The sequence below is a fragment of the Rhipicephalus microplus genome, chromosome X (genome assembly GCF_043290135.1).
Source record: "Rhipicephalus microplus isolate Deutch F79 chromosome X, USDA_Rmic, whole genome shotgun sequence".
Classification (NCBI taxonomy): domain Eukaryota; kingdom Metazoa; phylum Arthropoda; class Arachnida; order Ixodida; family Ixodidae; genus Rhipicephalus; species Rhipicephalus microplus.
Genome location: NC_134710.1, coordinates 301,545,180 through 301,558,879, shown reverse-complemented (window position 1 = coordinate 301,558,879; position 13,700 = coordinate 301,545,180). Strand labels below are relative to the sequence as shown.

Below are 13,700 nucleotides of genomic sequence, written 5' to 3'. Positions count from 1 at the left end.
ATTGTTCCTAGAATATCGTCCCTCCCTCCCTCCCCTCCAACGACGTCCATATTCTATGCAGTGTTGGCCCTTGACGGAGAGTGGTCCAGTCTCCACTGAAGCCAATACGTGGGAGACCCACCTACGCACGCAGCGAGTCGGTGTCGCCACTTGCCAAGTGAGGGTTACGAAAGTCGGCGCTGCGCATCAGGGAGGAGCTCCCCTGCGAAAAACATGTTGCCTACGGTAAAAGGTGACGTTCCGCAGTGTCTCTCAGTCAAACGACTGTTTAGAGCCTTCATTTTTCGCTCAGTCACGATACTTCTCGCGTTAAATCTCTTTATTGTGGCTCTCGGCGCATTTACTTCGTAAATGCGCATATAATTCGCTTTATTTATTCATACAACGCCATCGAAAGCATAGATGCAGGTCGGCACATGATGGTATTTTGAAACCATTCACCGCCAAGTGCGATTGCGCAAAAAGACATGATGCGCTATCTACTGAAGCATCGCCGATTGCCTCGTTCCTGCAAAATATTGGACGCATTTTCTGCGATTTAGCTTTGCAAGTCATGCTTGTGTGAAAGAAGAAAAAGACTGCTAAAGAACGGTAATTGGTACAACTTTTTCTCCGACTGTTTATAGCAAAAGGCGCATGTAGTTGCGCTTTGAACCAGCACACGTTAACCTCGTTTTCTTCAAGGAACGACTTGAGCTGTTTGAAACCTCACTGAAGTGCCCGCATTTAACTAAAAGGTGTCTCCGGAGTATGGGATAAGGCTTTTTTTAACTGGTTTGTGAATAAATTGCTCCTGACTTCTATTTTTTTTTACTCAATGCATGTCTTAATAACACCCCTCAAGCCTTTTTTGCGTTCGTGTCACTATTTTTTTACAACAATAGCAGTGACAGGTTCTTTCGTCTAGTTGTTTTGATGTTCACCTGTGAGCGTTGCTATAGAATTTTCGAGTTCTCTGTAGGATTTACCCACCCCCCTTTTGTTTTGTCGCAGCACTTCGTTAGTGCGTTCGAACTCTGTCGACCCACAAAATAGTGTTAGAAAATTTCACGCTTTGCAGGTTATCGATAAATCAGTGCTCAGATGGCAGAAAAAGAGATGAAGCCAGCAGCAAAAGGTGCGTAACGAATGTCTCGGGTGCTCTGTACATATGATGGTGCCTCTCGTCTTTATCTTCAAGTTGCTGTTACTCTATTGAGGATGGCTGAAAGCGCGAGGTGGCCTTATAAGATACGGTGGCCGATGAATTTTACCTCCAAGTTATCAGATTTCCGGACAAGCGTTCCTAAGTCTACTCGAAAATACGTGGGATGGTCGGATTCCAGCCCTGCAGCGACCATTCAAAAGACAGGGATCTGTCTTCCTTGCACGTGATGGTTTTTCGTCGCCTTGCGACCTGCTGAGGCCTCTCGGAAGGGACTCCATCGAAACATACCAAAAGGCGATTTTTCGGAGTAGCTATTCACGAAGACATGGCTGTGCAAATGCTATCGTTCACCCGCAGAAGGCATGAGTCGGCTACCTTGTAACTACAGCTCACAGGTGAAGTGACAAGGCAGCCCTTGAACAATTTTGTCCCGGGACACTGACCACGGCCCAGCAGCCACGCGAGTTTATACCAAAAGAAACTTCGGTGCTACATTCGGTTTGTAACGTTACAAGTATCGACTTTCCTACGTTTACTAAACTATCAACTATGCAGCGCAGCACTGTGGTCTGTATCCTTTTTTGTCCCGTCTCTTTAGTAATGTTTTTTTCCTAATGAAGATAAAGCAACAAGACCAAATGCGTACTCAACTGTAGTTTATATCTGATGTGTCCGTAAACGAAGGTGACAAAGTGTACACGAGCAGCACCAGCGCGTCCACACAAACGCGCCTCATGACAGTGAACGCAAGTCAGTGCTCGTTGCAACATCTGAATTATAGTATATTCTACGATTTATCCGATTCCTTGTTTTTATTAAATAACTGGTTGCCGCCAATATCGGTAAAAGTACAACAATATTAGCTTGCAATGCGCACTATACAGCCGCGTCTTCTTTTATTGCCATGATCTCAAGCACCATAACTAAGTACGACCATCGATACCGAAGCTCTGACCTGGCTTTTAACGCCTGCACGAGGCCCTGGTGCATTGGTGAGCGCTTTCGTGGTGTCTTTTGTGGTTAGTTAGAGAGCAGTTATGAGGATTATACCACCATATAACAAAATTAATAAAATCGGATTCACTTAGTTAATTAAAAAATCGGTGAATCGAAATACTAACTTTTTAGGTAAAGTATAGTTGCAAAAGGCGCTTTTACTGCCGCATCGTTTACACAATATCCAACGACCGCGGCTTAATGTCCGCAGCGGCCGAAGATGATACGTAAACCCGAAAGAAATGCAGTCCACACTCTAAGTGAAGCTGTCGGGTCTTTTCTTCCACCACCACTTGTCATCAAAGCCTTGGTTGTTGCCCCAAGCACTGTAACGCCACTTGTTTCCACCAGCTTCAATGAACGTGCAACATCCGCAACAGTCGCCTGCCACAAAACCAACAGAGCTGCCCTCTAAAACCATATCAGAGCAAGACGACAACCTAAAGTAAGCAGTGTGGCAGCTTGGACTAGTTGGTATGACATGACGATAGTTATAGCGCTAGAACAGAACGACGACACAGAGACAAGAAGGACACGAAGTGTCTTTCGTGTCCTTCTTGTCTCTGCGTCGTCGTTCTGTTCTCGCGCTATAACTATCGTCATGCTAAGGTAAGAAGCCATATTATCCGCGGCTCCAGCAGTGGTTTCAGCTTGTGATGATGATGATGATGCTCCTTGGATGTTTGGCACCTGAATACTCAGGAGGATCGGCCAAGAGTCGGCCAGATCGTGTAAAGGCTGGCTTTACTGTAATTATTTTTAAGTGAAAATACAGGTTACAGATGCGATTGTAAGTAAGCGTTAATTATGATGGATCCTAATTATGCCTTACACTATTTCATCTCAGTCCTCCTCTGCGGCAGCACCGAACCTTCGTCATATTGAAATCACGGAAGAACACCCATCAAATTCAGATTTAAAATACATGGTGTCATTGGGCATAAAGTTGTAAAAGGTGCCCTTGTGTCAAAAAATCTTTTATATTAAATTTTCTATAGCGAGGTCTAACTCAATTTTCCCAATAGCAAGGCCGATGCATTCCCGTTGCGTATTTGTGACAGCGCTTTCGGTATAGTCATCGAGGGAGTGCGCACGTGCCTTCGAGCTGCGAACGTGCTGCACCGGCTGCCAGAACGTTCTGGAAACGTCGACGGGGCTGCGTCTACCTCGGCCAGCTGCTGCCTCCGCGAAGGAGGCCGAGTGCGTCGTCCAAGGCGTAGCGGCCTCTTGCACGCGGCTTGAGCCTGCGGCTCCAAATCTCTCGAGGTAAGCTGCTTCGTGCCTTATCTGTCTGCCTTATCTCAAAGCACGCCTTTCAGCACGGAGTGTGCCGTCGTCACGCACCGCGTCATAGGACGGCAGCCATTCAGAGCATCGAGTGAACATCGCCTCTTTCTGGTAGACATACTGAAGGGGAGTGGGATGGGTCTAGGTACGTAGAAGTGTCATTTAGGGGAGTTTATAGGTACAATGTAAATAAACATCAGCTCAGTATGGACTGGAAACGTAATCTGCACTGTGAGAGGGTAAAACGAACAATTTTCTTTTTTTTTCCCAATTTCGATAGGAAGCCGCGCAGCGGAAATCAGCTTGACGTGAAGTATAGTGATCATTTATTCCAGTCGTGTTTGAGTCAGCGTGGTTCTGTAAAATAAGCCCATAAAATAAATGGGCTCAAGCAGGCCCTGGAGAAATATGACACCACGATGAACTGACGCCGCAACTTCACAGCGGTGCTTCCAGTCTCCCGATATGTTTCTCTTTTTCTCTCATATTAGAACAAGAATTTACTCTCTTTTTTAGACAACACGCTTTCTAGATGAAAATGCTCCTGCTGTCTTCGCAGAAAAGCTTTACGTTGAGGCGAAATATTTTGCCGCAGCTACATTTACGTGGAGATATTAATCAATGAAATCTTCTAAACTTCCTATTTATTAGTTATCACTGTAAGGTGTCACAGTAGATGGAATACATAGTTTTCAGGCTGAGCCTCTTAATGACACTGATTTCGGTGGCGGCGTCGTACGATAAAAACCCGGCACACACGAAAACGCGAAGAAATAGGGCCCTCGGGAGTGCGGCGGTCACACGCGTATACCGTTTTCTCATAATTGGTGCTCTATCGATCGATTGGTTGTCGGCGATCAGCTGTTTTTGACATGAAAATGGGACTCTCTGTCGAGGTCATTTCGTTGTTGCCGAAATATGAGTGCAAGATTGTCGTTGTTGCCTGTAAGAACTGCAGTGTTGCGCCGCCACGTACTTGCATGAAGGCGCGATTTCCGGCACTGAGGAAGGAAAAGGCTTGGGAGCGAACGCTGCGCATCGCTATAGAAAGAAAGAAAGAAAGAAAGAAAGAAAGAAAGAAAGAAAGAAAGAAAGAAAGAAAGAAAGAAAGAAAGAAGAGAGAAGAAAGAAAGAAAGAAAGAAAGAAAGAAAGAAAGAAAGAAAGAAAGAAAGAAAGAAAGAAAGAAAGAAAGAAAGAAAGAAAGAAAGAAAGAAAGCTTGCCCCTATTTTCACGATAGAGCAAGGTTTTTGAATATATAATTTTTTTAGAAATCCAAGCAACAACGTAGTTTCAATATTATTAACCAAAGTTGAAGGCACCCGGTCCGCAGAAAGCGAAACCGCTTTGTTAAGTGAGTCTGGAACGCCCCGTGGCAATAAGTGACGAAACTTGAACGAGAGCGCATTGTGATGCAGTATCTCGTCGCGGGAAGCAGCACATCATCTCACTCGCGCCATCGAGTCGCCTTGAATTTGCGTGTGAGGCTTGGCGCTTAGGTACATATTTCTTTTGCGTTGTGAGCGAGAAGAGTGCAGTTTCAAGCTATATTTTTTAACCTGAAGGGCAGCCTTTGCGTCTATTCTTTTTGCTGATAGCATGGCGGGTGAACATGTGGTTTGCACCAATTTCATTGAAGCAGCAAACCGACAAGTTGCACACGTAAGACGCAAAGAATACGTGGTCTATTTTTCTGTATGTCAGATGACTTGCCATTTATCCAGTCCAAGTTGTGCTCTAGCTCGCGCTTCGGCACTCAAATTTTGCTATTCTTTGTTACGGGGGCGTTTCTGCATTACGTAACAGGGACTGAAACGCATTACGAAAAACTCTCTGGTCGGCATTTATCGTAGTTCAAGGTTGAAACGATGGCCTTCGGAGCCAACCAACAAAAATGCAAACTGTCTGGGGTCTCGTACGTGGACATCGCTCCCTTTTACTTTTATTTCTGATTGGCATCCATTGTGCACGTGCCCTTTAGCCAGTGCTGTACACAGTTAGCCAGTTCTTTTGACCTTTAGGAGGATTACCACATCTCAGGCAAAATAAAATGCTTCACAGGCTGTCGTCCATAGCTGCACTAAGCAAGGCTATAGTTGATTGAAAGCTGTCAAGCTCAGCCGTAGTGACTTACTTCGATCCACAAACCCTTAGAACTCTCTTGCCCAACCAGCCTGAATTTGCCCGAGCAGCTAGTGTTGACATTGGAAAAGTTAAATGGGAAATGCTATATAAATGTATTGGTCAGTTACTGCGCTATAGTGCTGGGTTCTATTTTTCCTGTGGCAAGGTCAGGCCTTTCATCGCCCAGGGGCGATTTCATAATGTAGCTTAATGACAAATACGGGCTCTTGAGCTCTATACAGAAGACCTCCCGTACTGAATTCAGACTTCTGCCACTTCACCGTGCAGTCACCGGTATATGGTTAAAAAAAATATATATATTGACACTTTGCATGTCATTTGCACCCATGGTGAACAATACCTAAGGAGTGCACCGATTTCGGCTGAACAGATCCACTGAATTTCGTCACTACATCTCATCGGCACAGAAATGTGGCATTCTTAATATATATATATATATATATATATATATATATATATATATATATATATATATATATATAATTCTCACTTATTTCGACTCAAGGGACGCCTTTTTCTTTCGCTTTGGGGGCCATCGGACGAATATAGCTCTTCCTGCAACAATGACGTCGTCAGCTGACGGCTTAAGTATAACCTTCCACTATAGGGGACAGCTAATATTATTACCAGTTGCTGGCGAGGCCACACTATAAAGCTGAGCACTTATTACCAAGTGTTAAGCTTAGCAGAGTTTAAGCAGTGCAGTTGACAAACCTTTGAGGCTAGTATGAGTCGCTGGTTTAATAGAAGCATACATGAAACTTTACGTAGCTTCTGTTAGCCCGCTTTATATTTGTTTCTTATGTTACTGTTAATTGGACCATTTACTTTTCATCGTTTGTTTGGATGTTCTCTCGACAGGTAGTGCACAGACATCCGTACAGAAGCAATGTCGTCCACCAACGTGTCTCGCCAGCCCTCGAAAGTGAGCGTGACGGGATCCGGCAGCTCGAGCTCGCGCATTGAAGTAAGCACGATGCAAGTGAACGAGGAAGAGCAAGGCGGCAACCTGAAAATCACCGGCGGAGGCCAGTTCAACATTCGGACCACCATCTCCAAAGAAGGCACGAATCACGAGATCATAGATCAGACTGGCCAGGTACGCATATTCGATTGGTGTCTAAAGACGGGATGTGGCAGCTCACGTCGTTACAAACGACTACTCTAATGGAAGATGGAAACCCAATCGTTTCGTGTCATTCTTGTTCCGGCGTTCGGGGACATGTCCCATCATATCTAGCAGCCTACCGGCATGTTTCGGACTCAACGTGTGCGTTTGTTAATAGTACCTCGCCATTATAGGTTGGCAAGCAAAGAGGCCACCTGTATTCTCAATGGCGAGTCGCAAACCAGCATGGCAATCAACTAAGCGACGCTCACGCACGCTCTATATTGGTCTATAATGAGTGCTAGACAGTCACCATTTTTTGACCGGCTTTGCAAATGAAGTTTGAATCATTGCTTGGTGGATCAATGAGGCGTGAACGAATGGAGACGTACGACAAAAGCGTCATGTGTGCACACGATAGGCGGCCCCTATTCCTGTATTACTCATGGATCCGTACTGGAACGAAACTTTGTTGCTTAAGAGGAGGCTTTATCTCGAGGACACCCGTCTAATTACACTGAAAAAGCGCACTTTCCCTCGGTGATAAGGGCATTCAGTTTGAGGAAATTTGATGCATTGAAGCGAAATGGAAATTTTCTCATCGCATGATTTTTTTTACTTAGACCATCTAAATTTACTTACAAAAATTGTTGAAAATTGTAAAACTTATAAAACGAAACGATGATGCTAACTCCACACCTCTGCCAATAAAGTGCTATTTAGTTTCATAAGCTGTACTTGATGATCCATGTAAAGCTGCCGAAATTAATGCACAACGCCTTGTATAAAATATAGCACACAGTTTTGTGAGTAAGGCTTTTGCAAAACTCCCGTAAATATTTTGATGGAATTTCACGCCAGCAGAAACTTACCAATAGGACGACACAGCGTGACTGATACAGACGAAGAACACGCGACACAAACGAGCACTGGGCTCTATAGAGATTGTGTGTGTCGTGTGTTCTTTGTCCGTCCTCTCAGGGTTGCTGAGCCTTCCTATTCTTATGAACCAACCCGGCCAGATCAAAGTCATCCTGTAACGTCGTACTTCAATAAGCTTTATACACACTGAGAAATTCAACTTACCGAATTGCTTGCGGTATCCTTTTCTTTTTGTGAAGTTTCGAATTTCCAAACTTAAAAAGGTTATATTTTTTGTAGGAGCTTATACATTTTCGGCATCTTTTCCAAACTAAATTATAAGTCTGCTTCACACAGTCCCTAAAATTCCGCATTTATTTTCAAAATCAGTGAACCATTCAAGTTGGTCCAGCAGTCTCGAAAGCGTGCCCGCGTTTGCGTGCACTTGAATGAAGGGCATTGTAGCTGTCTCCGACCTGAAGCTTCCTTAATAGGTATGTAAGTAAATTAAAACGTATTTTTATGCGTTTACCTAATACTGCTTTATTAAGGAGATGCATCGGCCTCGGTGCACAAGTCCTCATGAGTGTATAAACGCATTAATGATACCGCCAATTCTCCTTTTAGGAGACATGCTGGTTCGTCGACCCCGTTAACGCTTCTGCTGATACCCCTTTACCTCCAACGCGGTCGCACCAAAGACACAATTTTGAAGGATTTGACAGCTGCGTAGTCTGCGACACAATAGATATCGTAAGTGTAGCTTATATACTCCATATCGGACCATCGAGGTCGCAGTCTATGTCGGCACTAAGGCATACTGCACCATAAATATCAGTGTCACCTGAAAACCGCAGTATTGTTCTCCTATCTATACCTCAGCGTTCGGCGCGGGTGACGGTGAACATGTAACAACAATTTTCTTTGGGCTAACTATCTCTAAGCGACCTAACAAACAGTAATTTGTGGAGTGTTAAGTGCTAAAACCACGACGTGATTATACAAGCCGCGGCAGAAATTCAGACCATCCGGTGTTCTTTAAAGGGGCCCTTGCAACACCTTTTGAATTAATAATTTATTGGCACATAATGACCTCGAGTACTTCATTATTTTTCCTCCAACACGCGGCTTACTTTCAGTCTGATCGCGAGCACGCATGAGGGCGCGTCGTGACATCCCGCGTCGACCGCAGTAAATATGAAACTTACGATGCTCCAACAAGCCAATGGCCGTGGCCTCTGTGCTTATGGCATGGTCAGTTAGGTATATGGCATCATTTGGCTCACGTGTTCGCAGGAGTCAAGACTACCTATTGCCACCATTTTCTGATCAACTTGAAAGGTATTGCAGAGCCCCTTTAGCGTACGCTGATATCACACCACGGTGCGTAGTTCTCTAGAGTTTAGCCACCATGAAAACCCGGGCGCCATGGGCGGGATCGCACCAGCGACCTTGGGGCTTGCAGCCTAAACGCCGCGTAGAAACAACTTATTGATACAAGGGAAAAAACATTATTCGGTCCCCCCTCTTCGTGCCCTAGGGAAGGCGCAAGGCGACATTGAATCGATTTCGATATCGGCCAAGTTTACTTATTACATTACCCAAGTTGGTACCGGAAAGGGTGCGCCCGGGGCCTTATGCGTTGAGCAACGCTGCACGAAAACTGGATGAACTAGTTTGCGACGGAGCTCATGTGGAACCGCACGTTTTGCTGTCTGGCTGGCTACTAAACGCGTCCATGTGTGCTCTAATTTGATACACAAGCTGGCCGTAGTCACCCAACATTGGCTCATCAGCTACACTGAAACCAACCGCACGATCTTCTCTTACAGCGACGACAGTCATTGGTTTTCGTGGGATATTTGTGTTGCATCGTCGCAAAAATAGGTTGAATGTCTTAGGCTATCATGTAGTTTTCAAGAGTGATGTTTATTGGGTGCGCTGGGGTGGCGTACGTGTTGCTTACCGCGTTAAAGACGTGAAAATGGTAAGGCTGACCAGAAAAAAAAAACAATTACGAGAACTAAGGGCTGCTCACGCTTGTTTTTTGTGCCTTATGCACTAAATAATTCAACTGCGTGTTCAGAAGGGCAACATTACAAGCTTTTATTGCGTCTTGGATACTTAGCTGGCAATCACGTTGACCAAACTAGGTACGAGCAAGCCCAGCACTAGACTCTTTTTTGTTGACCCTATTTTCTTTATTATACCATTAGGTTTATCATGCTAATTATTATTAATGGTATGTGTCGGTATTGATTCCTTATATAAATGCAACTGTCGTAAATTTTTCAAGCACAAAAGGTGATTAGTGTCCTGCGTGCGACCTCCAACGCTGCACAATTAATAGCCGATTTGTATTCTCTAAATACGTAACTCGCGGTATTAAACGCGAAGCTTAGTTTTTTGTGGCACCATATAAAAGAGACGCAGCCATGTAAGTGATATGTGTCATGTAAGCATGACCTAATGAACGATGACTGGGCGCAGGTATAGGGACTTCATAGTGATGGCATCAATGGATGAATGGAGACTGCGGGTAACAGATCGTACACATTAGTCTGGATGTTTTCGCTTTCTTTCCAACTTCTTTCGGTCATCCACAGTGATCATACTCGACTTGTCGGGATTAGGGTCACTTGATTCTTCTTCACTTCAGTTAGGTGAAGGAGATTTTTCTTTCACTTAGCCAAAGCAGAATAATAATCGCGAGAGCGTAGGATGAACCCCGGAGCAGACCTTAAACGCGCATTCAAAGTAACGTCTAAGCATTCCAAGTAGTGCAGCGAAGTAAATTATTTCTTCCAAGTAGATGTACTGAATTCCATAAATTATTTCTTCCAAGCAGATGTACTGAATTATATATAGAGTTACGGGAAGGCCACGTGAGCTACGAGGAAGGTCGAGTTGAGACCTGATCCGCAGTCAATGTAGAATTCAAGAGTACTAAGAAAGTGTGGTACAACTCCTGTATACTTAGAGGCAGAGCACTAAACTTACATGTAAGAGGTCCATGGTGCGAATTCCCACGCCGGCAATTTCCAACCAGATTTTTAAAAATCGGCGTGGTGATGAAATTCCATCAAAAAAGGCCTAAGGTGCAGCCAGTCACTGTTGACTACAGCCGGTAATGCACTGCCTCAAGAGAGCAGGATCGGCCGTCCTGTTGCAGTACTCACATGAATACACTAATTAACCACTGGTGCTCGGTGCCCAGTGGCGGCGAAGCAACTGGCCAAGGCGGTGGTCAGACCTGCGACGCAGCGGAGGGCGCCAAGAATCTCTGCAGGCTCTGGACAGGCCACCTTTAGCTACGTTTAACTGGCTACGTTTAACGCTAGAACGTTATCTAGCGAGGCGTCTAGCTGTGCTATTGTAGGAACTTGCTAAGTGGGATGTAATAGGGCTCAGCGAAGCTAGGAGGACACATAAGGCTTAAAGATCGGACACGTTCTATGCTATCGTGGCAAAGTTGACAGAAGAGAACTGGGCGGGGGGTTCATTATCTCATTATCCATAAAAATAAAGCCAGTAACATGGAGGTATACTATGGCATTATTGAGAGGGTGGCAAATATTGTATTTATGGTTAGTAAGAAGTACAAGTTGTAAGTGGTACAGGTCTACGCGGTATATCCAGCCATGATGATCATTTGGCTGAACGCTTTTTAAAGAGTAGAATCAGCAATGCATGAGGTATATACATAGCATGCAGTACTGATGGTGACTTTAAGGCTAAGATAAGCAAGAAGCAGGCCGGAGACCACGCATGCACTGGTAGAAAGTCAAATCACCTCTAGAAATGCCAGAAAGTTTTTTGTAGAGTTAAAAAACGTAATAACTCATTTTGCATACCTTTTACAGAAAACGGTCTAACCGTAAATGCACGTGGATGAGGCATAAAAGTGAAAATAAAAATGAAATAAACTTCAGTCTGTGTGGACAACCGCACATTGCACAGGATGTGGAAGTAGTTGGTAAGATTCAATGCAGAAACAATAGAATTGTAAGGTTTTAAAACCACCTTGTGTCTTCATGGCGAGGGTACCAGAGTCTCGGAAGAATACCAACATCATCTCAATTCATAAGAAAGGGAATGTCAAGGACTTGAAAAATTACAGGCTGATCAGCTTACTATATATTGTCTCCAAAGTATATATACAAAAATAATAGGTAAAAGAAATAAGAAGAAATTAGAGTTCAGTCAACCGAAGGACCAAGCAGAATTCCGTACAGGCTAATCAACAATAGGCCACATGCATAGTGTCATTCAGGTGATACAGAAATGAGCGGAATACAACCAACTCATATACGTAGCCTTCAAAGATCACAAGAAGGTATTTGATTAGGTCGAGATACCAGCAGTATCTCAGTTGAAAGAATATCACAATTGAAATCAAGAAGTGGACATGAACCAGGCACTTAGCGCGTAGGCAGGATGACCGCTGGTCATTAAAGGGGCCCTGCAACACATTTTGAGCAAGGTCAGAAAGCGCTGCCGATCGGTAGTAGAGGCTCCCGACAACACGCGAGCCCAATATTATAGCGCAGCACGCGGCCTGGAATTCGCAATAAACTATTAAAGTAAGCTGAAAATTGCTTTCTCTTCTCTCGACAAATCACAGAATACGCCCCAAAATTACTCGTAGTAAGCCCATCTATCAGCCATTTATCATCTATCGCCATCTATCAGCCATTTGAACAGAGCACGCTCGGTCGTTACAGAGATTGCCGCAACTTGTCCATGCGTGCGCGCATGATGACACTGAAACAACCGCGCATTAAAAAAAGTGCTCAAGGTCACGAAGCACGCGTGGCGGTTTTTTTTTTTTTTTTTTTTTGCGCCTGCCATCCCTCCCTGCTTAGCTTCCAGCGCTTTCGTCGGGACGAGAGAAGAGAGAATGCAATCGCAGCATGCAACGAATCTTTGTAACTCGACTCGCACAGGACGGATTTTTAAAATTTTTGCACCGTTTAATTCGTGAGGCAATAAGCTCTTACAGAGAGTTCATTTCATGGTTACACAAAAAGGTGTTTCAGAGCCCCTTTAAAGGTAGCTAACTGGATGCCGAAAGAGGTCAAATGCGGGAGAGCGAGACAGAATATTAGGTGGGCAGATCAGATAGGGAGTTTGCAGGTATAACGTGGTACCAGAAAGCACAGCACCTGGTTGACTGACGGAATATGGGAGGTACATTTACGCTGCAGTTGGCGTAGTCAGGCTTCTGCTGATCCTGCTGCTGCTGCGGCTGATGCTGATGATGATGATTCAAAAATTGCCTTTTTTTTTATTTCTTCCAGGTGACGAACGTCAGCTTGCCGGGTTCGTGGCCACCGAAGGGCGCGAAAGGAAAGTTCGAAAAGCGAGTGATTATTGATAATGGCATTGAGACGATCGAGGAGTACGAGAACGACAAGCTCGTACGCCGCTTAGTCAACGGCGTCGAAGAGCCTGTCTCAAAGTGATTCGACTCGCAGCCCCTGGACGACGAGCATGCATAGCTGACCTCCCAAACGCTCACTGCAATTGCATTGAAAATCACGTGGTCTCAATTTCAATGTCCATTACTAGCACTAATTTATCCCAAGAACGCTCGGAATTTGATCCCTAGCAATAAACTTTGGACGCCAAGCCAACTACACAATATACACACCTGCCAAGTCGTTCACCGCGAATGGAAAGTCAGTACACACTATGAAGCATATCTTAATATTTCTCACCCGATAACGATCACGCCATTACATTTGCCGCGGGCTTTCATGAGCATCAGGAAATGGTCGCAACTGATTAATGATGTACCACCAGGGATGTGAAGTCCAATGGTACTCCTGTTCTACACAGGCACAGAAAATGGGATTGTTTTGCTCATGTCTTAAAGGTCCTTAAAGTTATCATCATATGACCCCATTGAAGGAGTTTATTCCCTTGCGAATCGGCTGCCCCGAAGATATTTAGAATCCGTCAAGTGCGAGGAGAATTTTACCTTTCAGTCTCTTTACGGAGTCTCTCTGCCATCGTACCAGCGAGCGGGCTGAAATCTACGGGGAGATGTGGGGAGGGGGGAGGAAAGGGCAGGAAGATTTGTCGGTTTGTTAGCGCGAGTCATGAGCTTAAGCACTCTTCTTTTTTTTTTTTTTTGTTTAGATGCCAAGCAGCT

The 13,700-nt window shown here is 44.6% G+C and overlaps 1 protein-coding gene across 2 annotated transcripts; it reads left to right on the top strand.

The window, feature by feature from the left end:
• Positions 1 to 3,253: 3,253 nt before the first annotated feature.
• LOC142777199 (uncharacterized) lies at positions 3,254 to 13,191 on the top strand. 2 transcript variants are annotated; one of them, XM_075881519.1, is made up of 4 exons: positions 3,254 to 3,409; positions 6,436 to 6,673; positions 8,171 to 8,296; positions 12,844 to 13,191. In XM_075881519.1, exons 2-4 carry the CDS (start codon positions 6,464 to 6,466, stop codon positions 13,006 to 13,008), a joined length of 501 nt encoding a protein of 166 aa, XP_075737634.1. In that variant the 5' UTR covers positions 3,254 to 3,409; positions 6,436 to 6,463; the 3' UTR covers positions 13,009 to 13,191. The 2 variants fall into 2 exon arrangements, with proteins under 2 accessions (XP_075737634.1, XP_075737635.1); XM_075881520.1 differs by lacking the exon at positions 8,171 to 8,296.
• Positions 13,192 to 13,700: the final 509 nt, after the last annotated feature.